Below are 27,922 nucleotides of genomic sequence, written 5' to 3'. Positions count from 1 at the left end.
CAGTTTTTGCGAGGCTGATTTCCCTCCAGTGATAAAAAGCAGTGCTGTTTATTTGTACAAACCTTGGAGTGTAGGTAGCAGGAAGACACAGTGGGTAAGGACGTGCTGGTAGTGGCATGCAGTTTCTGAGAAGTGAATTTATAGATAGCTTAAAATTACTTTGTAGTATTCTGTGTTCCAATTTTATCTTTTTGGACATGTAATATTTTACTAATTCTTTGAGATTTTCCTATCTCCATACAATGTTTTTGGATCATATTCACCTCCCCCACATTTCTCCCCTAACTCCCCTCACGTATACTCCCCAACTTGGTGTCCGTATACATAATATATCTGAAACCGGTGGAGTCCATATGCTCATGGGTATGAGGTCATACACTGGAGCATAGTCCACCCGCAAGAAGCCATACTCTTAAAGAAAACTGACTTTCCCTCCCCAAGAAGCCATCAACTGACACCAGGTCCTCAGCTGAGGGTGGGGATGGGTTTGACCTTCTGCAGGCAACCCCAGCTGCTGTGAATTCACAAATGTCAGCAGTCCTATCGTGTCCAGAAGACACTGTTTCACCCCATTCCTTCCGGCGCTTTGATTTCTAATCTGTCTTCCTCTTCTTCCATGATGGTCCCTGAGCCTTGGTGGGAGGGAGTGTGATGTTGATGTTCCATTTGTGGTTGAACACTCCACAAACACTTCTCTGCACTTTGACCAGCTTGAGTTTCTGTGTTAACTACCTACCTACCAGTCACCATCCACAGCAAAAAGAAACTTCTCGCAAGAGGTCTGAGAGTGGCACTAATCAATGGGTGTAGAGATACCAGTTTGAGGGCAGATTGACGCTGGGACCATTTAGGAAAATGATAGGTTCCTCCCTGGGGCCAATGAGCTCCCCATCCGTGGGTTCTTGTCAGGTTTACAGTACAAGGTATACGGTTCTCTCCTCTTTGCCCCGTGGATCTCTCCTTAAATTCAGCAGAGAACAGTTGGTTGTAATGTTTGTGACACCTCTGCACCTGTGGGCATGCGTATCTTGCCATGGCAGTCATTATCACTGCAGCATTCATAGTTGAGTAAGACCGTTGATGACTTCCCTCCTCAGCACCCTGCAGAGCGCCTTCAGGTACTGTGGAAGCTAGCCAGTGGGGAGGAAGCTTCCTGGTCAGGACCAGCGTGAGCTCTTCCGTTTATACCTTAAATGTAATAAATTAGGTGATGTTGTTCACCTTTACATGTAATTCCTTAAAAATCTGTAATCTTAGAAAATACGCGTTAGGATTTTGTAAGAATATTTGCACGTTTACTCTGTTTTTGATGGATTGAAAGAAAGCAGAGGTTTGTACTGTTTCCTCCAGCTGTGAGGCGCATCGAGCACTTCTGTCTGTGATCCTTTGTGTCTACCGTTCACTGAGTGCAGTTATCGGAGACCAGATACTGTGCTGACTGTTCATGTAGTCTTCAGCTTCATAATCATTCAGGGGAGCAGATATTACCCCCAGTTTTCACATGAGATAATGGAGGCTTAGAAAAGCCAAGTGATTTGTCCAAGGTCAGCCCATTGACAGGCGTACCTACACTAGAACTCAGATTCTCTTTGTAAGCTGGGGCTGCTAGCCACTGTACATTGATTTTTCTTTCTCTCTTTCTTTTTTTTCTTTCTCTCTCTCTTCTTTCTTCCTTCCTTCCTTCCTTCCTTCCTTCCTCCCTCCCTCCCTTCCTTCCTTTCTTTCTTTCTTTTCAAATAGCTCCTTGTCTTCCATTTTCTACTTTATTCTTGAGAACTGGTCTTCCCCTTTAGAACGTTTTCACTAAAATGACATCTCCTTCTTCTCTTTTTTGGGCCCTGAGTCATCCAGAGTGACAGTGACCGCAGAGAGCAGACATGGCTTGGGGAGCAGAGCCCTAGTCCCACACTGCACTGCTGTGTGGGTCTGCTTCCTAAGCGGGTGGGCTCTTGTCCCAACCTGGTTATAGTAATCTTCCCGACATGCTGAGCTGGGGGCATAGGAGAGGACAATGGATGAGGGCTCCACTCAGACAGCAGGACTCACGGCCCCCAGAGGTCATACAGGAACTGAAGGCAGTCAGTCACTTGCTTCCTTCACTGCACAGGAATTTTCAAATTCTCCTCGTTTAATATGGTATAAATAATCTTTAGGTTTAACAACTGAGCACTGAGTCAGTAAATGAATTTTGATGTAACAAATTTTAACTAAGTAAATATAATACAAGCTGAACATCTGGAGTCCCCAAATCCCCAATTAAATGTGTATGTGTTGTCGGGGAGGCGGGGCAGATAGAACTCAGTGGAAAAACAATTGCTCACGTTTTCGAGGCCCTGGGTTTGCGTCCCCGCACTGGCGGGAGAGAGGAAAGAGTTCCTGCTTCATGTTCAGGAGCTTTGGATTTCCAGGTTAAGGCTACTCAACCACTGCTCTATTTCAAACATTGCTAAACTTGCATCCAGAATTCACCATGATCCCTGGTGGTTGGGGAGGACTGGTTGGCTCAGTGTTGTTGAACATCTTCCAGTTAGTTTCTGCTGCTAACTTTATGCAGTAATAAAAACCAAATGTAGTCTAGAAAGCTGAAGATGATAGAGTTAGGAGATGCAGGATAGGTTTCACGTCCTACTGAATACACCCAGAATAATTAATGTCTTGGATCCCGAGCACCTAGCGTTCTCTTCCCCGAGACTTGAGTGCACGTCTGTCACTCACCCGCCCCCTTGCTTCGTCCTGTTTACCTTCCCTGGTGACCAGGATGTTTGATTTTGTGTTGTCTGCTGCTCTCCCCTCTCCCAGGTCCCTTCAGGGACTATCAGCATCCTGATTTTAGTATCCCTAGGGTCTGGTACATTATTATCATTGTGATAGTAGATGCCCTTTAAAATGTTTGTTCAATAAGTAGTTGAGGCCTGAGCAGCAAGCTGACATAAGGGTCTTTGACTGTTAAGTCAATCAAGCAGATTAGGTGCATCACTTACTTTTTTGTTGCTGAGATAAAATGCTGTGACCAATGGCAACTTAAGGATGTTTATTTTGGCTTACAGCTCCAGAGGGTTAGAGTCCACATGGCAGGGGAGGCGTGGCGGGAGGCTTGGTGGAAGGTGGCCAGGGCAGGAAGCTGAGATCGCTCAGCTCACACACAAGTGGAACAAGGCTATAAACTCTGAAAGCCCACCCCCACTGACCTCCAGGCAGGCTGCATCTTCTGAAAGTTTCATGACCTCCCCCAGCAGCACCACCAAGTGGGGAGCAAGTGCTCAAATGCATGAGCCTATAGGGGAATTTCTCACTCAAACCGCCACATGAGGTTTGTGTCTCCCAACTCCTCGCCCTTCAGTTACTGCACATGCTTTTATTTTTAGCAACCAGCTGTTGTCATTTCCGCTAGAAAATGCGTGCTAGCTGGTAAAACCTTTTCATTTCAAAACTGATGGACTGGTGTTAACTCATGTGCCAGTGTTCTTCTGCGCACTCACGGTTCTCTTGTTCTGTAGGTGGCATGACATTGCTAACATGTCCCACAACAAGTCCTTCTTTGCATTAGAGCTGGCAAATAAAGAGGAGACCATCCAGTTTCAGACTGTGAGTAAGCACAAAGACTCTTCGTGGGATGCTTCTCCCAGAAGTTAGCAAGTTAGCATTTCTAAGTTCCCTGTTGTGTACTGGGGAGGGGAATGTGGCCTAGCTCAGAACTTCATAATTCTATAGGATATAAAATTTTATGTTTCACATTTTACAAAGTGGCACTTGGCAAAAAGTGGTTACTTATTAAATATCGTGGAGTAAGTGAGTCTTTGTATTCATATTCTTTGATCCAAGTGACTTTTGAATTAAGTGTAGAGACGGAGTAGAGGAGAAAGCGAGCCTGGCCGCCATTGCTGGGGAGCGGCTGTTAGTGCTGCTTAACTATTACGTGCTTTCTCTGTCTTAACAAAGGCCATCTTAAGACACCGAAGCAGATGTTTAGTTTGAAAAGTCTTAGTGTTATTTCTCAGGAATAAAAGTTGATATTAGATAAAAACGTGACATTTTATTTTTTTCAGATTTTTAAATTTATTTAATGTTCATTGGGGTTTTGCCTGCATGTATGTGTATATGAGGGTGTCTGATCCCCTGAAACTAGAATTAGACAGTTGTGGGCGGCCATGTGGGTACTGGGAATTGAACCTGTGTCTGCGGGAAGAGCAGCCAGTGCTCTTAACTACTGAGTCATGTCTCCAGCCCCAAAAGATAATGTTTTCAAACCAAGTGTGTTTTATGATTCCAAGTCATTTAGAAACTGTTCAAACAGCTTATTTTGTTTTTATAATTAAATTCTTATAGCATCCATAAGTTAGATGCGGGGTTGGGAAATAAAAGAGTCACGGTGGGTGGGAAATGGTGTAGACGTGATGTGCAATTCTGCATTAGAAGTGTTTTCTTTGTGTGCTTCTCTCCCTCTCTGTGCATGTTGCATTTGCCAGGAAGACATGGAAACAGCGAAGTACGTGTGGAGACTGTGTGTTGCCCGGCACAGATTTTACAGACTAAACCAGTGTGACCTGTGAGTATCTCCTGCTGTGGGAATAGTAGAAAAGCATTTGGAAATGAATGGCATTTATTTGTTTATTTTGTACGTGTGTCAGGGGGCAACATGTAGAAGTCAGAGAACAACTTGGGGTATCACTCCTCGCCATTGTGTGGGTCCTAGGGCTTGAACTTAGCTCCTTGAGCTTGACCGCAAGCTCCTTCCACCTGCTGAGCCGTCTTGCTGGCCCTGATTTCTAAGTTTTAATCTCAGCCTTCTTTGTGTTATCCAGAATGGCAAACTTTATCAAATGATATTTTTTTCTGACAACAGTCCTTTTGCTTTTATTGAAATTACATTCCGTTTTCGCATTGGGACATCTTCTAATAGCTATAATATGCCTATAAGGTTTCTCTCAACTAGTTTTTTCTTTTTTGACAGGGTTTTGCTATGTAGCCCAGGCTGGCTTTGAACTTGGGCTTTTCCTGCCTTAGCCTCCTAGACCATGAGCATAGTCCACTCTGCCCAGCTTCTGTAGTATTAGAACCATTACAATCCTTGAAGGTTTAAAAAACAAAGAAGGGAATTTTTTTTTTCTTCCTTTTTTTTTTTTTTTTTTTTTTTTTTTTTTTGCTTTGTGGCACTGGGCATTGAACCCAGGGCCTGCTCCATGCTACGCGAGCACTATACACTGAGCCATAATCCCCAGTCTGAGAGTAGGATTCTTTTTGTTGTTGTTTTGTTTCGATGGGATCTTACTGTGGAGTCTTGGTGGACCTGGAACTTGCTATTAGACAAGGCTGGCCTCAAACTCACCAAGATCCATCGGCTTATCTCTGCCTCCTGAGTGCCGAGAAAAAGCCACCGTGTCAGGCTTGGGAATAGTATTCTTTACAGTTTTTAATCAATGTCTTGGTCAGCATTTTGAGGGAAGGTTTATCTTTTAATATATATGAATTGTACAAAGTAAGGAGTTCTTCCTGACATTTCATGCATGTCCCTTTCAGCATGTAAGGCCCTTGTTGGAAGTTAACCCTCTCTACTCTCATCCAGCTCCACTCTCCTTTTCCATTCCACATCCTTGATGCTTTCTTATCCCTTTGGTTTATCTGTGGGAAACAGAGTTTTGCTTTGTGGTTCTGGCTGGCTTTGTACTCACTATGTAGCCCAGGTGGTCCTCAGACTTTCAGCAATCCTCCTGCTTCAGCTTCTCAAATGCTGGGATTGTTGGCCTGAGCCACCACATGCAGCTTCTCCTTTTACATTCTCACCTCGCCCACCCAGCCCTACCCAGCCCTGCCCAGCCCCCACCCCACTCTGCCCCGCCTTTAATCTTATGTATGAGAGAAAACATGTGATACTTGCCTTTGTGTGTCTGGTTTATTTTGATTGGCACAATGGTGTCATTTCCACCTATTTTCATGTAAACAATTTGATTCTTTGTGGTATGGCCTCCTTTTTGCTGTCCTCTTGCTCTGGAATTTGTGTATGAAAGTGTTAGAGTCAGAGGATCCAGGAGTCCTGGATTTGGGAAAAGCCCTTGGCTGGCCTGGCTGCCTGAGGATGAGTGTTTGTGACATTATTTCTGCATATAATAATTATACCCACATAATCAACAGAACCTGTTAGAACATAGCATTTTCATTTTGAAGCTTTTCATAAATTTAAGACCATTTGTAATAAGCCATCATTACCTCAGTTCACTTCTTAAAAATAGTAGCTATAGCATCTTGAATAAACCATTAGATGCAATGCCCTCTAGTAAACCCTGTATTGGATTGTGGCTAATGCCTTTTAAAAGAGCATATTTTGGCAGTTCATCATTTTAATGATTTTAAAATTTAGAGAGAAAAGCAATGAATATGTGTGGTATAGTCTTAGAAATCTAATTTTTGGGATATAGCCAAATGTGAATAAGGCAGCATAGATAATATTAACTGTGTACATTATTCCTGTATGAAGAATATTTGATTCTCTTTAGAACTACTACGTATGAAGGACTTTTCCAAATTTTACTTTTAATTTCTGCATATCCAGGAACTATTAGTATAATTATTTAAGAGTGATTATGCACAAAACAAATATATTACATTGTACATGTTTGTTTCCTGGGTAAGCGAATGAAGCTTATACCATTAACTTTTCATGTTTTGATGGGTAAGAAAGCTGAAAATAACACCATTTTTTATAGCTATTTCTTGAAGGCTCTCAACACAGATCTAGTGGCATCTAATATTACAATGACTCCTAGGTGTAGGGAGGCCTTGTTCTCGTGGTCCGGCTGGGTAAGTGAGAGTATGATGGGCAGTTAACAGAGGTGCAGCTAAGTGGTCTGGCTGGCCCTTGCTTTGGAGATGGAGTCTGCTTCCATAGAAAGGATTCGCTTTCCCCTACAGTGTCCACATCCTTCCTTAATGCCCTTTTCTGTATATAGTACAGTGCTGTTGGGATGGCTGTGATTCATCTAATCTTGGCCCAGGTGATGTTACAGGGACAGGATCCAGTAGTTCGCTTCCCACCCAGACAAGGCACTGGAGGTAACAGGATCATCTTTTAATGTTAGCTCAGAGTCTCCCTTGGTATAAACATGAATAATGAGACCTTCTCCTGACCTTCCCTTCAGGACTGTATTAGGAACTAAATGAGATAATAATGTCAGTCAAGCCAAAAGGCCTTCTCTAATATCTCAAGCCCCAGAGTTGGGCTGGCTTTAATCAACCTCCCTAAGTTATATGAGGAAAAAATGAACAGGGTGGCACAAAACTTTCTGGTTTAAGGACTTTTCTATCCCTTCTGTGTGGGCTGTATCCTCCAGGCTGCAAAGCCAAGTGAGATAGGGGGCCCAAGAGCCTAGAGTCAGCAGCATGCTGGCGGCGGAGTGCAGAGAGATGAGGTAGCCCTGTAGTTCCAGGCTGTAGGGGAACAGAGCAGCCAGTGTCCACCCCAGAAGACTGTTGCTCAAGGGACTGGAAGAAAATGCAGCACCCTCCTTCTCTTCTGGTTTACTGGGCCCACAGAAGCCTGAAGAAGACTCACTGGAGTCCATCAGACCCTGGAAAAGGAGTGGAAAGAAGCTGTAGGAGATAAGAGGGTCTGTCCCAGGCGCTCACAGTGGGATGGGTCTCCTGCCCTCCCTAGTAAGGCTTGGGGACAGGGAGCTCTCCTGAAGTTGGAGTGAGGCATCTTCTTTTGCTGTGCAGGTGCTTGGGTAGATGACAATCACTGTGACCTCCAGTGAGGCCAGCCCCTAACCATCAATTCTGCCTGTTGCCTGGGATTATCTCTGCTCGCCCACAGTGGCAAGTTGGGGCAGGGATCCAGAGCCAGATCAGTGCCAGATCAGCCTTATAGTGGCCTGGATACACACCTCTGACCTACCCTAAAACTGGGGAGGTTTTGTTTTTCATCACCTTATTAAGGAAAGCACAGGAGGAAAGTCATTGAGACAAACAGCCTGACGTATTTCTACCATCTAACACATGATCAGAGCCTGCCCTTTGCTAGCTGTGAATAAACTAATGGCTGACTGAAAAGACGCTCACAGAGCAAATGAGACAACTCCAACAGTCTTAAATCAGTAGATTAATTTAGTATGTGTGGGAGTGCATTTGGAAGTTGGTTCTCTCCTGACACCCTGTGGGATCCAGGACTTGAACTCAGGTTGTTAGGTTTGCACACATGTGCTTTTACCCACCGAGACATCTTGCCTGAGAAATGTTCCCTGAACATTGCCTTCTGTCCCCACTCTCTGTGGCATTCATGTGTTCAGCACGCAGTTGAGGGCTGCTCGTGTGCAGGCATGTGCTGGGTACTGGCCATCCAATGGTTTGTTCTCTTCCTGCATGGAGCTTATCTTACGAGTTAGCTGGGGACAGGGACATAGTCAGAAGATGGTTGTCAGAGACTCCACTCAGGCATCCGACAGACCTGCCTGTTCAAATGCTGGCTCTGTCACTTGTTTGCCACGTGACCAGGCGTGATCTGCTTAATCTAAGTATCACTTTCCTCATTTGTAAAACTGATGACTGGACCTCCCTGGTAGTGTCGTTCAGATTCCACGAGATAACCACGTGCAGTCTGCACAGTTTCGCCAGGCAATGTCCTGTATTTCACTGGAGCCGACAGCCTTTTCGTTATCTCCTCCAGTGTACACATTCTAGCTATTGATCTCGGGAGCTGTAGCCGCCTCAGTTCTCAGCGTTACTTAACAGCACAGAAACCATCCCAGGCGACTGGGAAGCAGAGCCGACAGTCGTTGTCTTCTGTGTGGGAAGCTGATGATGGCTGGCCTCTCACTGCCCAGCACTTAGAAGGAAGGACCATCAGGGGAAAACAGGCAGATTGTTAGAGTGGCCCAGAGGCAAGGCTGGCTAGGTCAGACCGTTTGGCGGGTGGATGTGGTACTCCTTTATTCCATGTTCACCAGAACTGGCTTCTGCTTTTGCCTTCCCACTGGATGCTGCCAGCCAGATGCCAGTGGGTAAGAATGGCTGCCTCTGCTCCTGAGACCTGTGTCCTTGGAGTCTGTACTTCACACGCTGAAAATGTGTTCTTGCCCAGGCTGGCCAGCTGTGGAGATGTTGTTAGGCGTTTGTTGATGAGTGTGTTTTATCAGCAGCTCCTTCCCCCCACTTTGGAATCTGTGCTGCTTTTTTGGGGGGCATGGGGGCTGTTTCGAGACAGGGTTTCTCTGTAGCCCTGGCTGTCCGGGAAATGGCTCTGTCGACAAGGCTGGCCTCCAGTTCAAAAATCCACCTGCCTCTGCCTCCCAAGTGCTGGGACTAAAGGTGTGTGCTGGCTTTGATGCTTTTAGAAGCTCAGTTCCTCTAGATGGTAAGCCATCGATAGACTGAACTTAGTTCTTTAAACCTAGGCCGGACCATGGTGAGTACTTAGAGGCAAAGTAAGTTTCAAAGTATCAAAAATCAGTGTCTTATATGTACTTAAGGGGCACTCTAGAAAAACATCCAACATGTACCCTGTAGGCTTGAATACTTGTCATGATATTGGAAAGATAGACATGTCTTTTGGAAAGTAGACATAGCTGTACAATAAAGCCCTAAAGTTTACTGTCAAGAAAAGAAAGGAGGTGTGCATTATTCTCCAGCAACCTGTGTGCTTCCTGGGCATAGGAAAGAAAATTGTTTAAGGGAATTGCCTAGTAAGTGCATAGTAATCACCTGATGTGACGATCCTAGTGTCCAATAGTTTTCTTTATTTTAAAGGTCCTGTAAAAATAAGCCAATATTCAGAGTGTAGTCCAGATGCCGTTTGCAGAGTGCTAAGAATAATACTAGTTTAGAAGAAAGAGGCTTCTTTAGGGCTCATTTGCTGAGTTGGTACATTTATTTTGTTTACTTTGTGATGACAGAGTTTCAGTAATGGTCCTTAGAGCACTACCCAGTATCACAGAATGTGTTAATAATCAGTTGTGCATCATTAGAGCACTACCCAGTGTCACAGAATGTGTTAATAATCAGTTGTGCATCACATAAGCTCTTGGTAAATTAAAGAGTCCTTGACAAAATGATGGGCATTATCAATATTAGCAAGAATCTAATGCACATGTTCATGCCATACCCACTCACACTTAAGTAAAACAGATGTGAAGAAAGAGAACTAAGAGTGTGTTCGTGTGCGTGTGCGTGTGCGTGTGTGTGTGTGTGTGTGTGTGTGTGTGTGTGTCTGTGTGTGTGTGTGTGTGTGTTTAAACAGAGAAGTGTGTGCTTGTTTTGTTCTGGGGACGCTGTGAAGTCCTACATTAGGAAGTGGCAACTCTCTTTTCTGTAATTAATGGCGTTTGACCTTTTGCCCTTTGCCTTAAACGAGTTCTCATTTTACCCGTCTGTATCTCTTTTTGTTATTGTTGGTTTGTGACAGTGTCTCTCTCTGTCTGTATCCTAGCTAGCCTGTCATTCAGATATCATCCAGGCTGGCCTCAAACTCACAGCAGTGCTCAAACCCCAGCACGCCTCAGCCGCTTGCACGCTGGAGTTACGGTGCGAGCCGCCACACTGGCTCCCTTCCTAACTCAGGTTTCTTGTTGTAGACGAGGAAGCATGTGCTGGGCTCACCATTGTCTTCTCCCACAGGCAAACTCAGACTGCCTCGCTGAACTCCGTCAGGAGGGGCTCCTCTTCCAGGATGTCTCTGGTAAGAGAAGGAACATGATCACCTCTCTTAGTGATGCCACTTTCTTTAATTAAAATATGCTTTGGGCACTATGTTGAGTTTGAACCACAAATGTGTGTTGAGGTTTGATAATTTTTATCCCAAAAAATGGTGATTTCCATAAGTTCCACTTAATATTTATTACACTTGTTCAAGTATTAGGTAGAACCAAATATTATGAATTTTAACTGGTTAACCAGAAACCCTAAGGAAGTATTTAATTTACTCGATGACTTTGTCTTACAGCGTTAGTAGTACATCAAAGCCTTTCATGAGTTTAGACAAGGAGGCTTGTCTCCATCCCTTCTTGTGGATAACTTTTTGGATGCAGACTGTTTTGTGCTGTTTAGTATCCTTGGTGTCAGTGCTTAGGGCTTGGCTCTGCCACGTGGGCAGCGTTGAAAATGACAGATATGCTAAGACCTCCTCCATTTCCGTGGGTATTTTCCATTTATAATACATGTGACTCCTGTAGAAGGCCTTTTTAGTGAGGAGAAAGAGTCCGGCAAAGAATGACCTTACCTTTCTTACGTGGGCAATGTGTTTTAACTCTGTGTCCAACTTTCCATTTCTTAGCCGAAACCCCAGCCCTATGCGATGCCTCCCCCACCCCAGCTGCATTATAATGGACATTATCCAGAGCCATTTGCTTCTTCCCAAGGTAAAGTACCCTGAGTCTGCAAAGGCGTGCACACTTACAACTATGAATCACTCGGTGAAGACCTAGAGATCTTGAAGTCTGGATGGTTTCTTTTTGCAGTTGTACCCCAAATTGTCCTGATTATAGCCATCCTGGGATCCCAGAAGAAGCCATTGCATTCTGGTTCTTCTTGAATGTGTGTTGGGGCCATCTGGCCCCAAATGTAGTCAGTGGGCAGCTCCCCAAGCTGGTTCCTGAGTCCTGGAACCCTCCCCTATTAGTCTTATTTAGGCCAGGCTTCCCTTAAGTTTGTGATTTTCCAGCCTTTGTCTCCCAAGTGATGGATTACAGGCATGTGCCACCACATCAGGCAACCAAAAATGCTTTGTCTGTCTGTCTGTTTGTTTGTCACAAAAGATAACCAGACATGTTTTGTTTTATCCCTGCCTGAAACATCTCACTGAATGCTTTAGATTCTCGTTTCAGCCGCTCCAGCTGTGTGTACACAGCAGCGCCTCCAGGCTCAATCACCCATCTGTGTAGTGTTTGTCTGTAAACTCTAACTGCCGAAGGCCAGAGAGGTGGATGCAGATGAGCAGTTCTGGAGAGAGAGCCTCGGAATCTAATTGTGAAAATAAGGCATTTGCTCATGATTTGATCACAGTCATTTTGCTAAGAGAATGTGCATTAGCATTCTGTTCATGTCGAGGGCACCGAGAAGAGCTTTCTGGATCTGGCGGGATGGCTAGAGATCATCATCAGTTCCAGACAGCCCTATGACTGGGTCTGCTGGCTGGGGAGTGCTGTGGCACAGGAGAGGGCGTGAGGTCTGAAGGGACAGAAAGAAGGTGTGGTATTGACCTCACTTCTAGTTGTGGCCGCCTGTGCAGAGTTGATGTCCCCACGGTGGGGAAGGCAGAACAGCTAGGCGTGGAGTTCAGTGTCCTCTGGGACTGTCCCATTCCTGGCCCCCTGTCTTTGCATGTGCCCCTCTGTACTCACACCACGGCCTCTCCAACCGTGGGGACAAGGCTTCTGCCTTCTGTCCCTGTGCTGCTCGTTCTCCCACCGCAGTCTGTGACGGTCCTGCCACTCTGTCCTCTGCTCTCTTCTGCAAACAATGGTTTGGATGATTTTATCTTCCTGTTTTCACTACACTCTGTCTGAGAGTGATGTCTCCATGCTCCGACCCATCGGTTCCCTCTTACTCCCTCTCAGCGGTTTCCTGTTAGTATTAGGTGCTGTCACAAAGACCCGTCTGGCGTTTTTCTTTCCTGAGGGACCTTCCGCAGCAGCTCCTTCACATAGAGTTCCCCTAAGGGTGACCCAGGCTCTCCCTTCCCACCCTGCCATCATCCCACCCATACCCCCTTTCCCACTGTCAGACAGGTGGGAACCGGCATGGAGGCTCTCTAGTCAGTAGCAGGCTCTCTCAGGAACTGCTGTCAACTATCAGGACTTGCTGGAAATGGAATATTAAATCTGAACTCACTGCTTTACCCTGTAAGTCTGTTTGTTTTTACAGTCCTTTATTGTGATGAAGTCACTCTCCTGGTTATGTGGATTCCAAGATGCATGTAATTTTACCCAGTCAGTAGAAAACCCATAACCTGTGACATCGTACACTGCCTTTTCCATCGCCCCCTCTCTCTGTCCCCTTGCTCCCGCTCCACCCTAGGTCCTTATCTTCTTGTACCTTTCACTACCAGTTGCATCCCGTGAGCTATAGCTTTGGTCCTTACACCCCGCCCCCCTCACCTGACAGAAAGCTTCCAGCTAATCTCCCTAGGTGCATGATCATCCCTTGCCTGTGTCCATTCTCCTCCACATCCCCCTGGCCGGCCCTTCTCATCTCGCTCCCTATGGTTAGTTTGCTGCTCTCTATCTAGCTTGTTCGATTTGAGCAGACTCTGGCTTTGCCCCTCTGCTCCGCCACCCACACACCCTTATCCCAACCACCCTCCAGTCCACATGCCACTGCTCAGCCAGGAGGGCCTGGTTCTGCTGGGCTAACAACGTTTAAAATCCTCAGTGGCCTTACTTCTTGATCAGAGTCCCTGTCCATTGTGTCCTGGGAGGTGGGCTCTGTTCCATGTCCGCCTGTATCGGGATCTCAGGCTGGAGGAGCCTTTTCGGTCTGTAATGTTGTAGGTCAAGACACTGGGGGAATGGGAGGAGGGAGTCCTCAGAAACTGACTCTCAACTTTCTGCTCACTTTCTCCTTACTGTTACTAATCACATGTATGTGCTTGGCACCAAGGGATGAGGAGGTATAGTCCTGTGTGCTCTTGGAGAGCCTGGAGGCAGGGACACTAGGTAGGTAGATGTCACACTGTCTAGACAACCTGGGTGAGGGATCTGTGACAAAAAAGGAATCTTGAGATGTAGTAATGACCAAGTGTTCTGCAGATGGAGAAGCACAGGATGAGGCAGGAGAGTGCAGGAGTAGAGAGGCTATGAGAATGACCTTCTCAGAGCCATGTGCACGCCAGAATAAAATGTGCCGGCTGGGTAATCAGACATCACACGGTCATGGAGCTGTTGAATTACCCAAACAATACTTTCTGCAGGCCTTGACTGTTGAAGTTATTCTTAAGCATTGGGAATGGTGCTCAGAAGGCAGTGAGGAAAGATGGCCTCTTCTAGCCCAGGCAGGCACACCCGTGCTGTAGAATGAGTAGGCTGAGCCTGCAGCCCTGCATCCATGTCTTGCTCAACTGGAGGCTTGGTGGGGCAACGACAGCTATTTTTGGCTTCTGGGCCTTGGTGGAGTTGCAACTACCAGTGGCCCTCCCTGTTGGACTGGAGAGCTCTGTACCTGCTGTACTGGTGCCCTTTTATCGTAGATTTCTTCCTTTTTTTCTTTTCATTAAAGGAGAATCTATGCAAACAACCTAAATTGCAGTTAAGAAAATGTTCACAGATAGTTGGTACCTGCCCTTGCTCAGCATCTCAGGGCTGTATCCCTACCCACCATGGCTCACTGCAACACTGTCTCTTTGAGTTCCACAGAGCTACCTGTTTCTTGTCTGTAGTGAAGCATGTGTTCTTAACCTTCAGAAGGAAGAGTACTTTCCGATACTATCATACTCTCAGTGTTGGACTTAGATTTGGCCAGATCCTAAGTACCTCGCTTTAAGCGGCAGACCTACCCCATCCTATAGGCTAGGGAGCTGAAGCTTCCAGGGCAACTTAGTGTGGCTGAAGATGTGTCGTTTCAGCAAGAAAATTTACAAGCTGTTTCAGAGCCTATCTCAGTATTTGGCTGGAGTAATGAGTCCAACTTAATACATTTTCAAAATCTTTTCAAACCTTTTCCTTCCTCAGATAACATCTTTGTGCCCAACAAGAATGGATTCTATTGTCACTCCCAGACAAGTCTGGACAGAACCCAAATTGACCTCAATGGTCGCATCCGCAACGGCAGCGTCTACAGTGCACACAGTACGAACTCCTTAAATACCCCTCAGCCCTACTTGCAGCCCTCCCCCATGTCCTCCAACCCAAGTATTACTGGCAGTGACGTCATGAGACCCGACTACATCCCATCCCATCGGCACAGTGCGCTGATCCCCCCATCTTACCGCCCAACCCCTGACTATGAGACCGTCATGAAGCAGCTCAACAGAGGTATGGTGCATGCGGACAGGCACAGCCGCTCGCTGAGGAACCTCAACATTGGCAGTTCCTACGCATACAGCAGGCCTGACGCCTTGGTCTACAGCCAGCCTGAGATTCGGGAGCATGCACACCTTACCTCTCCCCAGTCGGCCCACTACCCGTTTAACTTGAACTACAGTTTCCACAGTCAGTCTCCGTACCCCTACCCCGCTGAGAGGCGACCTGTGGTGGGTGCTGTCAGTGTGCCTGAGCTGACAAACGTGCAGCTCCAGGCCCAGGACTACCCAGCTCCAAACATTATGAGAACCCAGGTATACCGGCCACCCCCACCGTACCCATACCCGAGGCCTGCCAACAGCACCCCGGACCTGTCCCGCCACCTGTACATCAGCAGCAGCAATCCGGATCTCATCACCAGGCGTGTCCACCACTCGGTGCAGACCTTCCAGGAGGACAGCTTGCCGGTGGCCCACTCTCTGCAGGAGGTCAGCGAGCCCCTCACCGCAGCTCGGCATGCCCACCTACAGAAGAGGAACAGTATTGAGATAGCGGGGCTCACACATGGCCTTGAAGGCCTGAGGCTCAAGGAGAGGACCATGTCAGCCTCGGCGGCAGACGTGGCTCCACGGACTCTCTCGGCAGGCTCCCAGTCCAGTGTCTTCTCCGACAGAACAAAGCAAGAGGAGAGTGAAGAGCAGGACAGTGGCAGATACAGCCACAAGAAGTCCCTCTCTGATGCCACCATGCTGATACACAGCAGCGAGGAGGAAGAGGACCTGGACGAGGACCGCGGCAGAGCGCACACTGTGACAGCTGTGTCCGAGCCCCGCCTGACCGCCACTTACTCTCAGGAGCAGCAGCCGAACTACCCCTGTGCTTCGGTGGCTGCAGTCGCCGGCCCTCTGCATATTCTTGAGCCCAAGTCCCATTTTACGGAGCCTGAGAAGAGGGTGAAAGACATCAGCCCCGTCCACCTGGTTGTGGAGACCCATCGGCCCCGAAGAGATGGGCTGCTGACCCCCTCCATGTCCGAGTCTGACCTCACGACTTCAGGGAGGTACCGAGCTAGGAGGGACTCTCTCAAGAAAAGGCCAGTGTCAGATCTCCTGTCTGGGAAGAAGAGCATCGTGGAAGGACTTCCACCACTAGGGGTAAGCTGGCCCAGGAGCAGAGGTGCCTCACACGTGGAGGACAGGCCCCTTCATCTCTGGTTTCAACCTTTAATTACCCTGTCTCCTTCCCTCGGGAACCAATGGTTCTCAGGTTTTTACTTTTTCTCCTGTCAATCCCTGCCTCAGCTCTGACTTTTACCTTATTTGGGGGCATGTGTGAGTTTATGTGGAAAGGATGTGGACTGATGAGGGTGGTGATGGTCTTGCTAGAGCTAAGTTGGGTGCAGAAAAAAGGCCTATGGAAGGGGATGGGAGGAGTCCACAAACCATCTTAATGATGTGTTGAGGAAGAGGAGGAGAATTCATTACTCCAGCCATGATTGCACCCATTAAAATCCTGTGGGGTGACAAGGCACCCCAGAACAGTATTTGTTCTTTTTGTTCCAGTGATGTCTTGGGAGAGGCATCTGAGGCTGTGTCCCTACGTCCTTATGTAGTTGTCAAGGTGACTATCTTGGCCATGACTTCTGTGGGATGGAGAGTGACTCTGGACCCAGGAAAGTCGGCCTCTTGACGAGACTGAGAGCGTGAACCGGGCATTCCAAGGAAGGCCCTTGTAGACATGGTGGCTCTTTGCTACTCAATCTAGTAAGCCTGGGAAAGCACTTCCTGCGCATTTAAAACTAAATGTGAGAGGCCAGGGTTGTTTTCCGTAGTCGTCTTTTTCAGAACGTTTACCACGTGAGAGGTTTCATCTTTGCTGTGCCCAGTTTATAATGAGCCATCGTTATTAGTCTGTTTCACCAATGAAGAAGCTGACTCAGAAATGTTAAGTAGCTTTTCCAAGGTCATACAGCTAGTGAGTGACTGACCTGGAACTTTCAGCTTACTTTTCTCTCTACCAGCCCATTTTCTTCCACTGCATTCCGTGTCCAGGTATGCTCCGTGCACTGTTTTACCAAGTAGTACTTGCCTGCTAAAGCCTGACCGCTCTGTCCTGAATCAGTTTTGAATTCTCGGTCTTTGACTAAGCGTTCATGGTCCTGTTTGGAAGTGTGTCTACTCACAGTCACCATGTTGCATTGCTCAGGGATGCAGCTCTGTGTGACCCTCACCTCCTTGTCCCATGGCCTGCACTGGTACCAAGTCAAAGGGATGAGTGCATTCATTTGGCCCCCTGTGTCCTGTCAACCAAGGTTCTTCTCCCCATTTCTGCTAGGATGGCCCAAAGATTGAGGAGCTATTGCAGGTGTACTTCCAGCTTAGTGGACGAGGGCCTCAGGTGATGCCGGCCTCCGGGCAGGCTGGGAGGTTCACAATGCTTAGGGAAGATCAGTACACACAGGAAAACACCCCGAGAAAGGGCACAGATTTCAGGGTGCTTTACTTAGCTACAGGGTGGGATTTGAAGTTTAGCTTTATTTTTTCCTGAGTGTACAAAGGCCAGTGCTCAAGTGGACCATGGTAGAGGGGACAGGCTGAGCAGTATGAAGGCAGCGACAGTGTGGGCATTTCCATAGTCACTACCTGAGTCCCCACGCCAGCAGGGTGGGGCCTTCCATGACAATGCAGTAAGAACTGCCCACTGAGGACAGTCCCCTTTAATTCTCTAACTTCCCAAGAGTTGAGGAGACCAAACCCCTCCAAATCCCCTGACCTCTTCGAGGTAACACAGCTTGCAATTATCCTCTGTAATTGTTCAACAAATCTACTAATAAATCAAGGTGAGGGAAGTTTAGTCTATTTTCATGGGGTCTGGCAGGTTCAGCTTACATTGAGGGCTTTGATCTAGTTGCTTCTCTGAAAATACAAATTTTCCTTCTCATTCTCTTCTAAGAGTTTTTAGTGAAGTTGTGTAATCGGACCATCTTTTGGCCCTTCTTTTTTGCGCAGGGCTTTCACCCACCCGAGGAGATGCATAGAGGCTGTGGTCCAGAGGAAGCATATAGACCCTAGCAGTGAACAGCGTGGGTCTGAGTATAGGCCCTGCAGTGTTCCTCAGTGAGCAAGACCCTTCCTGCATCATACCTCAGCTTCCATCTCCATAACATGGGGCAGTCATCTCTTCTCTGTCCATTGTCTGTCAGTGTTAGGTCTCACTGCAGTTAGGCATGGAGGGCCGCCTTCTGAAGTAAATGCTTTAACGAAGGGTTTGTTTCTCATTGTTTCGACATTGATTCCTTTATAAAAGTGGCAGCTAGTGATCCTGAACGAACTCTTTAGTCTCTCCATGACCCAGTTTTCTCATTTGTAAATGAGATGACCTCAGAGTTGTTGGGGGACTAAAATAAACCTTCAAAACATCAAATGTGCCCCGTCAATATTTACTTGTGACTGGGATGTTGCATTACAGGTTTAATTTCCCAACTTCCAAGAATTAAAGAGACTAAAGCCTCTGACCCCTTCATGGTGACATTACAGGATCCTGTCACTGTCACTGAAGTGGGCTAAAGTTTAAAACAAAGCAGTGAGTAAGTAGCAGACAAGAAGAAACCTTTAGAATTCCCCACCCATGGCCTCCACCTCCAGGGACTAGATTGCTATCTCTAAGGCAGACTGGTTTGGGTGCTCACACATCTGCATAAAGATTTGCTCTTTGATGCATCCTTTAGGCCTGTGCCGTGTGGTTCTCACCTAAGAAGCCCCGCAGATTTGGCACTGAAAACCATGGGCCTGGTAAGGGGTGATCGCAGCTGATCTTGATCCGTCCTCATCTGGCTTGTCAGTGTGGGGCGTTTGGATTCCAGAGTACAGGGAGTCAGCCAACACTGGCTAGCAGGATCTGTGAGGTTTTAGGAATCCTGTGAGCCACATGACATCCTTAGGCAGTTGGGACGTGGCCCTGACAGATCTGTGCTGTGGAAATGACCAGAGAAGGTAGAGCCTTCCCCTTTGGGAGCTGGTTGTTCAACCCTGCTGCACACCACTGTTCTGCACAGACTAGAATCGGGACGTTTTCGTCTTTGTGTCAGGCTACCTTGCGCCCTCCCTGCACTCTCCCTTTCTGTTTTCCTGTTTAGGTAAGGCTTAGGGGGCAAAGGTGACTTGCCTGAAGGATGTTAGTTAATTACACCCAGGATGCTGCCCATTCTAAGTCTGAATTGCATTCTGTGGGAAGCGTATAAGCAATATGAACTACGAAGTTAAAAAATATTCTACTGACTGGAGAGATGGCTCATTGGGGAAGACTGCTGTACAATCAAGGGGACCAGAGTTCAAATCCCTAGCACCCATGTGAAAACTAATCCCGGCTGTGGGTGCCCGTGATGCCAGCACTGTGTGGTGGAGATAGGTAAATCCCAGTAGATTTCTGGGCAGTCAGACTGGGTTCAGTGAGAAAGACCTTGTCTTATGGGGATAGAACGGTGGAGGAGATACCTAATACCATGTTCTAGCCTCTGCCTATATGTTCAGGGCCACACATACTCTCCATTTGTAGTATAGCATTTTCTTCTCCACCAAAATGTCCTTTCTCCTTGTTTCTGCTCCATGATTTCAATCCTGGTGTCCTGGCATTTCTAGGCTGATAGAGCTGGCATAAGCTGGTTTCCTTACAAGAACTGAGGAAACCATTTCTTTGAATACTGGGACTCTTTGTAACTCTACAGAATGTCTGAGGAGACTTGTTCTCAGGTTTACCTGCCAGAGAGAGGAAAGTCACCAGGCTTGAGAACTTTGGGAAACACCCATCTTCATAGGACAGTGTTCCACTGATGCTTCCTTTCCACTCTGGCTTGCTGATAGAGATTTCAGCTGTGTTTATTTCTTGATTTAGAAATGTGGCCGTTTTGGGACAGCCCAGGTCACACTGTTCTTCAAGACTGTAGGGTAGAACCTGTGAAAGCAATTTACATGTCCTTTTTCTATTTTTTTTTTTCAGAATGATTTAAATTTTTGTTCGTTTGTTTTAAAAAATAGTAAAGGCTGCCAGGCATGGTGGTGCGTGCATTTTATCCCAGCACTCAAGAGTCAGAGACCAGTGGATAGGTATCTGTGAGTTTGAGACCAGCCTGGTATGTATAGAGAGTTCCAGGCCAGCCATGGCTACAAAGTGAGACCCTGTCTCAAAATAAGAGAAGAAAAAGGCTGTTACAACCCACTGATACTTGTTTTTCTGTTTTATGTGGTGTCACATTTTGCAGTTGGGTAGTTCTGTAAGAATGCTGCCTGCCTACCGCCTCACCTTTCATTGCAACAGAGTCCTGGAACCAATTGGAGTCAAAGCCTTCTATCTGGAGGCCTTATCAGAGTTCTGGCCTTGAAAGGAATGTCTTCTTCCTAAAGCCTGTTAAGCAGACGTGGGGAAGGAGTCTCTCCTTGGGTGCTAGCAGCGAGAGCTCTGCCTTGTTTCCTCTTTAGCCCATTGACATTGCTTTTGAAAGGGTTGTGTCTGGGTGCATTCTCTATGTGTGTGTAAATATTTTCTTACAGGGAATGAAAAAGACTCGAGCAGATGCAAAAAAAATCGGTCCCCTTAAGCTGGCTGCCCTCAATGGACTGTCCCTGTCCCGGCTGCCTCTGCCTGACGAAGGGAGGGAAGTGTCCACCAGAGCAACGAACGATGAAAGGGTGAGTGTGTGTGCAGGGTCCTCGCAGTGATCTTGAAGGCGGCTCCAAAGTGCCCCCGTGAAACTTCGGTGAATTTTCTGGCCTAATTTAATAGTCATAAATGAATGTTAGGAAATCTCACTATCTGGGTCACAGCTGGAGTGAATGTGTAAGTCAATGTCTTAAGTCGCTTCAGGCTCCAATGTTGATTGCGTTTTTTGTTTCTGAAAGTTCTTGATAGTTTTATTTCATCAGAGTAAGAACGTGTGTAAACGGATACATAGAAAAGAAAGCAGACATTTCATTATATTGGAAGTTCATTTTGTTTTTAAATTAAAATTAAATACTGAACTGAGATTTTATTGTTTTAAAATAAGACAGGTGTTCATGTCTTTATAGCTGCATCTGAAGGTGGCTCTCAGGAGTTACTGCTGCTCTCGGTATCTTATATACATGTCAGAGCATTTGCTCACAGATTTGGGACTGATTTTCCTATTCTGGGAGAGTTCAGTTTCTTTGAGATCACAAAGCTGACCGTAGGTTTAGACTTCAGGCTTAACACACCGCCTTGAGCTACCTTTCAACTTCAAACTGAAGTTTCCATTCTACATCTTCCAAGAACATTATGTCGTTTGTTCCAACTCTTGTGACTTGTAGAATTTTGGTTTGGTTTCATGTAGAATCTTTCATATTTGAAAATTCTAGACCTTGAAGCAGAAAACAAGAATTCAGAAGTACACTCAGTGGTGATGTGTGACTGTTACTCATCACACATGTCCTATTTTATAGTGTAAGATTCTGGAACAGCGCTTAGAGCAAGGAATGGTCTTCACCGAATATGAAAGGATTCTTAAAAAACGGCTAGTTGATGGGGAGTGCTCAACAGCCCGGCTTCCTGAAAATGCAGAAAGAAATCGATTCCAAGATGTGCTTCCCTATGATGATACGAGAGTAGAGTTGGTACCAACCAAGGAGAACAACACGGGCTACATCAACGCCTCGCATATTAAGGTGAGAGAGCATCCGGGCAGTCCCCAGCACTGCAGTGCATCCGGGCAGTCCCCAGCACTGCAGTGCACCTGGGCAGTGCACTCGGGCAGTCCCCAGCACTGCAGTGCACCTGGGCAGTGCATCCGGGCAGTCCCCAGCACTGCAGTCCAGGACTGACTTGTAGGAAGGCTAAGATTTACACTGGGGTCTAGATCATGAAAACATCCCGTTTGGAGTAATTGTGACAATTATGTTATAAGCTGGAGAATCCAGACACAGCCAAAGTCACATCCACTCTCCATGTGGTAGCCATTCTGCCCCCATATTGTTGCCAGGACTTGGGGCATTTCATTTGTCTGCAGTGGAACTTGGTCCTGAATCTGAAGACTCTTGTGGGGCTTGTCAATTCTCACACGAGTGTTGAATCCAAATCACATTGTGAGCATTGTATGTAACGAATGTGCCTAGTCTGCTTCTCATGTCCTCCCTGTCCCCAGTGATGGCAGGCAAACCCGGGTCTTTGTGCTCAGCAGACACTGGAGCAATGCGCTGCATCCCGGTCCTGTGCCTGGGACTTTGGAGGATGCTCACACAGCTTTTGCTTAGGAGCGTGCCATCTGTCCTGTCTTTCTTGTGATTGTCTGGTATCACTCTGTTCTTTAAAGAAGCACTCCCCAGAACAGTCTGACACTGTTGAACTGGGTGATGTTACATTTGCTACAGTGGGAGGCAGCGGCATGGAGCACTCAGCTCATGCCAGCTAGCTGGGACTCTCTATTGCAGGAAGGGGAACACTCCTTCCAGGGACGGAGTTGTGTTGGTAGTCAGCTATGTGGTTTTCTTTCCCAGTTTTCTTCAGCTTGCAAGTCATATTTGATAGCATTCTGACCTCGAAGGATTTGTAAAGATGTATGCTGCTTAATGGTTTTTATTTTTTTAAATTTATTTTTGGTTTTGGTTTTTTGACACAGGGTCTCACTGTGTCTCCTTGGGTGGCCTGTTTATATATAGATAAGAGTGGCCTCAAAATCGTAGAGAGCGGCCGGGCGGTGGTGGCGCACGCCTTTAATCCCAGCACTCGGGAGGCAGAGCCAGGTGGATCTCTGTGAGTTCGAGGCCAGCCTGGGCTACCAAGCGAGTCCCAGGAAAGGCGCAAAGCTACACAGAGAAACCCTGTCTCGAAAAACGAAAAAAAAAAAAAAAAAAAAAAAAAAAATCGTAGAGAGCAGCCTCTGCCTCTCAGGTGCTGGGATTAAAGGCATGCTTAATGGTTTTGAGGGATTGATGTATGTACTACCTTGTTTTTTATATGGTTATCGTGTATTTAGAAACCAAACATCATTTGAATAACTCATCCTATCTCTTATGACTGGATGGGTAAAATGGAATGGCATTGTGATTGTTTTGTAGTGGTGTTTCAGAATCTTCAGCTGCAACTTGAGGGGCTGTGGAATGAATATGAATTTCAGAATTGGGCAGATTGGGTCAACTCTGAGATCTCTCACCAATTCTGGGACCTCCATTTATTTAACCAAGTGCTACGATAACCTGTGCCCACCCACATGCTGCTGCTGAAAGGGAACCACGAGAGGCTCAGAGCTGGTGCTGAGGCCTGGCAGCCTTAGAGGGAGGGTGTGTGGAACAGGGCTTGGCACAGGCTTTACCATTTAATGGGCACTCAGAAAGAAATGGTTGTCAGCAGTTACTGGGAGAACATAGTTTGTCCGGGTTTCTTGGCTGTAGCACCAGTGACTCCTTGTTGCATTAACACTGGAGGGCATTAAATCGTAATGGAAACTTGGCCTTATGGAAGGTGATCTTGACTCGGTTCAGGGTGGAGCCAATTCTAAATAGAAGACCGTTCTTTTCTTGAAGAAATCAGGCATTAGCTTAAATTTTGATTTACTTGCGAATACTTTTCCAAGCATATTTAATATCTCATCATGGCGCATTATGTTTGTGATTGGGGATACTGTCACGTTGGTGCTGGCATCATAACAGGAGCTGCTATTTACTTAGTACTTGTTACGTGCAGACATATACATCGGCTCTGTCCTCACAACCCTATGGGCTGATCACTTATTTTGTAGATAAAAACTGAAACTGAGAGGTGAGCATATTGCTCCAAGTCATGTGGCTGTCATATGAACTCATGGTACATATGTTTATAAAGGTGTCAGAGATGTCCTTCCTCTGCTGCCTGGCCCAGTCAGTTTTCAGTGTTACCACGAACACCCCAACAGCTACACACGTATATTCCATGCACACACTAAACTTGTAACCTTCTCTGTTTTAGGTCTCTGTCAGTGGAACTGAATGGGATTATATTGCCACACAGGGACCATTACAAAATACCTGCCAGGACTTTTGGCAGATGGTGTGGGAACAGGGAATCGCAATTATAGCAATGGTGACGGCCGAAGAGGTGAGTGCTCATTCCTCTCAGTTCTGAGTCTCCAGAGAACTGTTACTATTAACCACCCAGAGCGTTGACCTTCAGAGAAAAGCAGGGTGGGATTGTGGCCCGCGTGCAGGCTTGAGTGAGGAATGCCCCAGGCTGGCTCTTGTGCTGCTGCTGAATTATGCTTGTCTTTACCAGGAGGGTGGCAGGGAGAAGAGCTTTAGGTATTGGCCAAGGCTTGGTTCAAGGCACACGACCGTCACCTATGGAAGGTTTAAGATCACAACTCGCTTCCGCACGGACTCGGGCTGCTATGCCACCACAGGCTTGAAGATGAAGCACCTTCTCACAGGGCAGGAGAGGACAGTTTGGCATCTCCAGTACACAGACTGGCCTGAGCACGGCTGTCCCGAAGACCTCAAGGGATTCTTATGTAAGTGTCTCTGTTTATAGGCAGCTTCCTTGGTCTTAGGTCTCTAAAATAGTCCCTCTCTGTTGTTTCGTAGAAGTTTTAGACTTGTTTTAAAATGAGGAGGCTTAACGGAAGGTGTGTGTGTGTGTGTGTGTGTGTGTGTGTGTGTGTGTGTCATGTGTCCATGTGTCACATCACATGTGTGGAGGTCAGAGTTTGTTCTCTCGTTCCACCATGTTGCTGCTGGGGATTGAACTCAGGTCATCAGTCTTGGTGAGTGCCCTTACCCACACTGCCATTTTGCCAGCCCAAGAAGGCATTCCTAAGAGATGGCTAGTCATGAGTAGAATGCCACAGCTGACTCACGTCTCCTCCATCTAGTCTGGGCTGAGGCACCGACCTGCCTGCAGTCACCACGGTTGGCCCTGGCCCCTTGGTGCCAGTCTTCTCAGTGGGGAGAACGAAGAGATGGTTATCGGCTTTGTGTGCCGGTGTCTCTGAGTCCTTCTGTGTTTCCCTCATTTTTCACAGCATACCTGGAGGAGATCCAGTCTGTCCGACGTCATACAAACAGTACCAGTGAACCCAAGAGCCCCAACCCTCCACTGCTGGTGCACTGCAGTGCCGGTGTTGGGAGAACCGGGGTCGTCATTTTGTCAGAGATCATGATCGCCTGTCTGGAGCACAACGAGGTCAGGAGTTACATCAAGCTCTACGTTCATGGTGGGGAGAGTTAATGCCGGAACGAGAGGGGTGCAGTGGCCCAGTATCTTTCTGAACACATTTCCTAGGACTCTGGTGGCTACAAGATGTTAAGTGTTGTTTGTAAAAGGCTCTGTCTTAGAGGTTCTCGGCTCCAACTGTCGTAGTAAAGACTAAGATGTCACATAATATGGAAGGCTGTTTAATTGTGTTTTATCTAGTGTTTCCTGTAACACCATTAACACTTAACACATCTAGTGATTAGTGCTGGCCAGTGGCCTGTGTGGGAAATGTTGAATCAGATCCTGGCAGCGCCTAGCATGCTGTGGTTTTGTTGAACCTGGGAATCTGGTAACTGATTTACAAGTCAGTATGCTGCAGCCAGGGACTGTTGAAGAAATAAGCCACACGGACATTTTGTTTGTAGCTAAACCAAATCAGATCTTAGATTATCACCGAAGGCGCTCGGGTAGACAGAGGCTGCCTGTCCGTCTCTTGGGCGAATCTCTGTGAGGACCACAGCCTTGGCAGTGGTGTTTCCGCTCGGCTGCCGTCTTCATCACTGTTTCTCTCCACCAGGTGCTGGACGTCCCCAGAGTGCTGGACATGCTGAGACAACAGAGGATGATGCTGGTGCAGACGCTTGGCCAGTACACGTTTGTGTACGGAGTTCTCATCCAGTTCCTCAAAAGCTCCAGGCTCATTTAAGCTCCCACACTTTTCTCTGGGGACCCAATCATGTGAAGTGTTTACAGCTTAAAGAAAGAGAAGAAAGGAAGGCAGGAAGGAGAAGTGCCTGTGGCTCCTCCTTTGTCCAACCCAGCAGTCCCTGTGGAGGTCCTGAACAGGAGGGATGGCATGAAGAGCTCAAGAGGAGGCATGTGGGACCTGGGACAGGCCGAGGAAGACAGGCCGGGTGCCCTGGCCTCACCGGCCCGGTTTGCAGCACTTGCACACACTCTGGAGACTGTTCCAGACGGTTCTCTGTCTTACCGAAGCTGCACTGGGCAGTTCTGGCAATCATTAAGGCTCACAGATTTCTATCTTAAGCTAGTTTTTGATAATGTAATTTTATGACTAAATAGGGTTTTTTGTTTTGTTTTGTTTTTTTTTTTTTTTTAGCTAGAAGCTGAACTTTTCTGTGGAGCGATCCACAGACTGAGTGGTTCTTGAGTAACTGTATTTAAAACCATTATTAGCTTTTGTTTAAGAACAAAAACCACAGGGAACTAAGTGGCTTATTCACCAAATCCAAAACTAAAGAAAATCTAAAAGTGTTATTTTGAAACATAGAAAGCATTTTTATATTCAGAATGTTTTTTATCCTAAAAGTTCTATATATTTGTACCTTCTATATTTTCCAAATAAGAGCTCAATTTGTTATTGATACTGAGTCAGTTAATGTGAAGTTGGGGATAAAGGCACATTATTTAAAATCAAAGAATCAGATTCACTATTTTTTCAGTATTATTAAAAGCATAAATGAGTTTGATTTTATTGGTTGAAAATGAAGAAAGAGCAATTGCATAGGATGGTTTTAAGCACTTTTTTGTTAAAAATGAATTTAATATATGTGGCTTTATATTTTAAACAACAACAGTGGACACCATTTCAAAGAGAAGGGCTATGAGTATGTAAGATGACTAGGACTGAGTAAGTGCCTGGTGGTCACGCAGGATGGCTTGGTCGTTACAAAAATGCAGTATTATCTATAATCACACTGAGAGCTGAGATGGAGAATGGGGTCTTGGGAGCTTGGGGGTGAACCCAGAGGGCTACACACAGGGAATTCAGGTTTGCCATTGTCAGTGACATACTTTATTTGAGGTTCCCTGTATTTTTCTCCCTACAAACAAGTTCAGGTTTCTATTATCATTAAAGAAGTCTTGAAGAGGTTTGATTTTCTTTAGGTTGAAAGAAGGAAACAGCTAACGAAAAGTTCCTTTTCCCAAACCACAGCCCAAACTTCTGGGGCCAGCAGAAATTGCTGTAGTGTTCAGGGGATTCTTTAATTTAGCACCTTCATCCTGCACTCACCCTGGGATCAGTTCTAGGCACTTGGTCCTCCTCTTCCATCCCCTTTGGGCACATCCTGCTGGTTCTGACCAGGTCTGGTTTGAAGGGGAGAGTGCTGTCTTTGGCCCAGGCTAAGTTTGCTTTGTGAAAAGTGGACAAGCTGGCACCTTTAGCTGAGCCTTCCCCACCCCCAGTTCTGGGTCACTGTGTAGACCTAGAATGTGAGATCTAGGATTAGCTCCCAAATGATAATGTTCTGCCATCATTCTGATTGGACTATCTATGGTGAACTTCACCTCCATGACAGACGTGTGCCAGCCCAACTAAGCACAGGAGACTCACATGGAAAGCATGCCCCAGGACGGGATTGGAGGTTTGGGTGGTATATATTCCATCTCAGACCATATGAAGGATAGGACTTTTTCTGAAACTTTTTCTTCCAATGGTACGGTCGTTTGAAGATGCTTTTCTATCACACTAAACATCTGGAAATATCCCACTGACAAGAACATATTGTAAAGCAAAACTTTAATTAAAGAGTAATATATGGCATGTTTGTGTTCTGTTGCAATACCTTGATAAAGTAAATTCCTTCAGGGCAAAATTACACTGTTTAAACCTGTCACTCTTCAAAAGCTGTATGCTTGACATCACTCCTACGAAACATTAATTTTAAACTTAATTACAGCTAGCAAATGAGAAAATTTCTGAGTGAAATAAAACTCTACATTATTGCATTTTGGAACAATGTAATTTTCAGGGCCCATTTCAAATATTAGGATTTAAAGGTTTATCATGT

General features: G+C 46.4%; 1 protein-coding gene across 1 annotated transcript in view; it reads left to right on the top strand.

Annotated features, from left to right (window-relative positions):
* Positions 1 to 27,675, top strand: part of Ptpn21 (protein tyrosine phosphatase non-receptor type 21) — a 62,166-nt gene extending 34,491 nt beyond the window's left edge. The window contains 11 exon segments of the mRNA XM_052738714.1: positions 3,498 to 3,585; positions 4,467 to 4,546; positions 10,603 to 10,663; positions 11,258 to 11,342; positions 14,649 to 16,093; positions 20,486 to 20,623; positions 21,392 to 21,613; positions 23,889 to 24,017; positions 24,192 to 24,426; positions 24,937 to 25,097; positions 25,687 to 27,675. Of these exon segments, the coding sequence (XP_052594674.1) occupies positions 3,498 to 3,585; positions 4,467 to 4,546; positions 10,603 to 10,663; positions 11,258 to 11,342; positions 14,649 to 16,093; positions 20,486 to 20,623; positions 21,392 to 21,613; positions 23,889 to 24,017; positions 24,192 to 24,426; positions 24,937 to 25,097; positions 25,687 to 25,815 (2,773 nt within the window). The 3' untranslated portion in view covers positions 25,816 to 27,675.
* The last annotated feature ends 247 nt before the right edge of the window (positions 27,676 to 27,922 follow it).

Source organism: Peromyscus californicus, unplaced genomic scaffold (assembly GCF_007827085.1).
Source record: "Peromyscus californicus insignis strain IS unplaced genomic scaffold, ASM782708v3 Scaffold_15__1_contigs__length_86483966, whole genome shotgun sequence".
NCBI lineage: Eukaryota > Metazoa > Chordata > Mammalia > Rodentia > Cricetidae > Peromyscus > Peromyscus californicus.
Note: the sequence above shows the minus strand (reverse complement) of the source record. Positions and strands in the feature narration are given on the sequence as shown.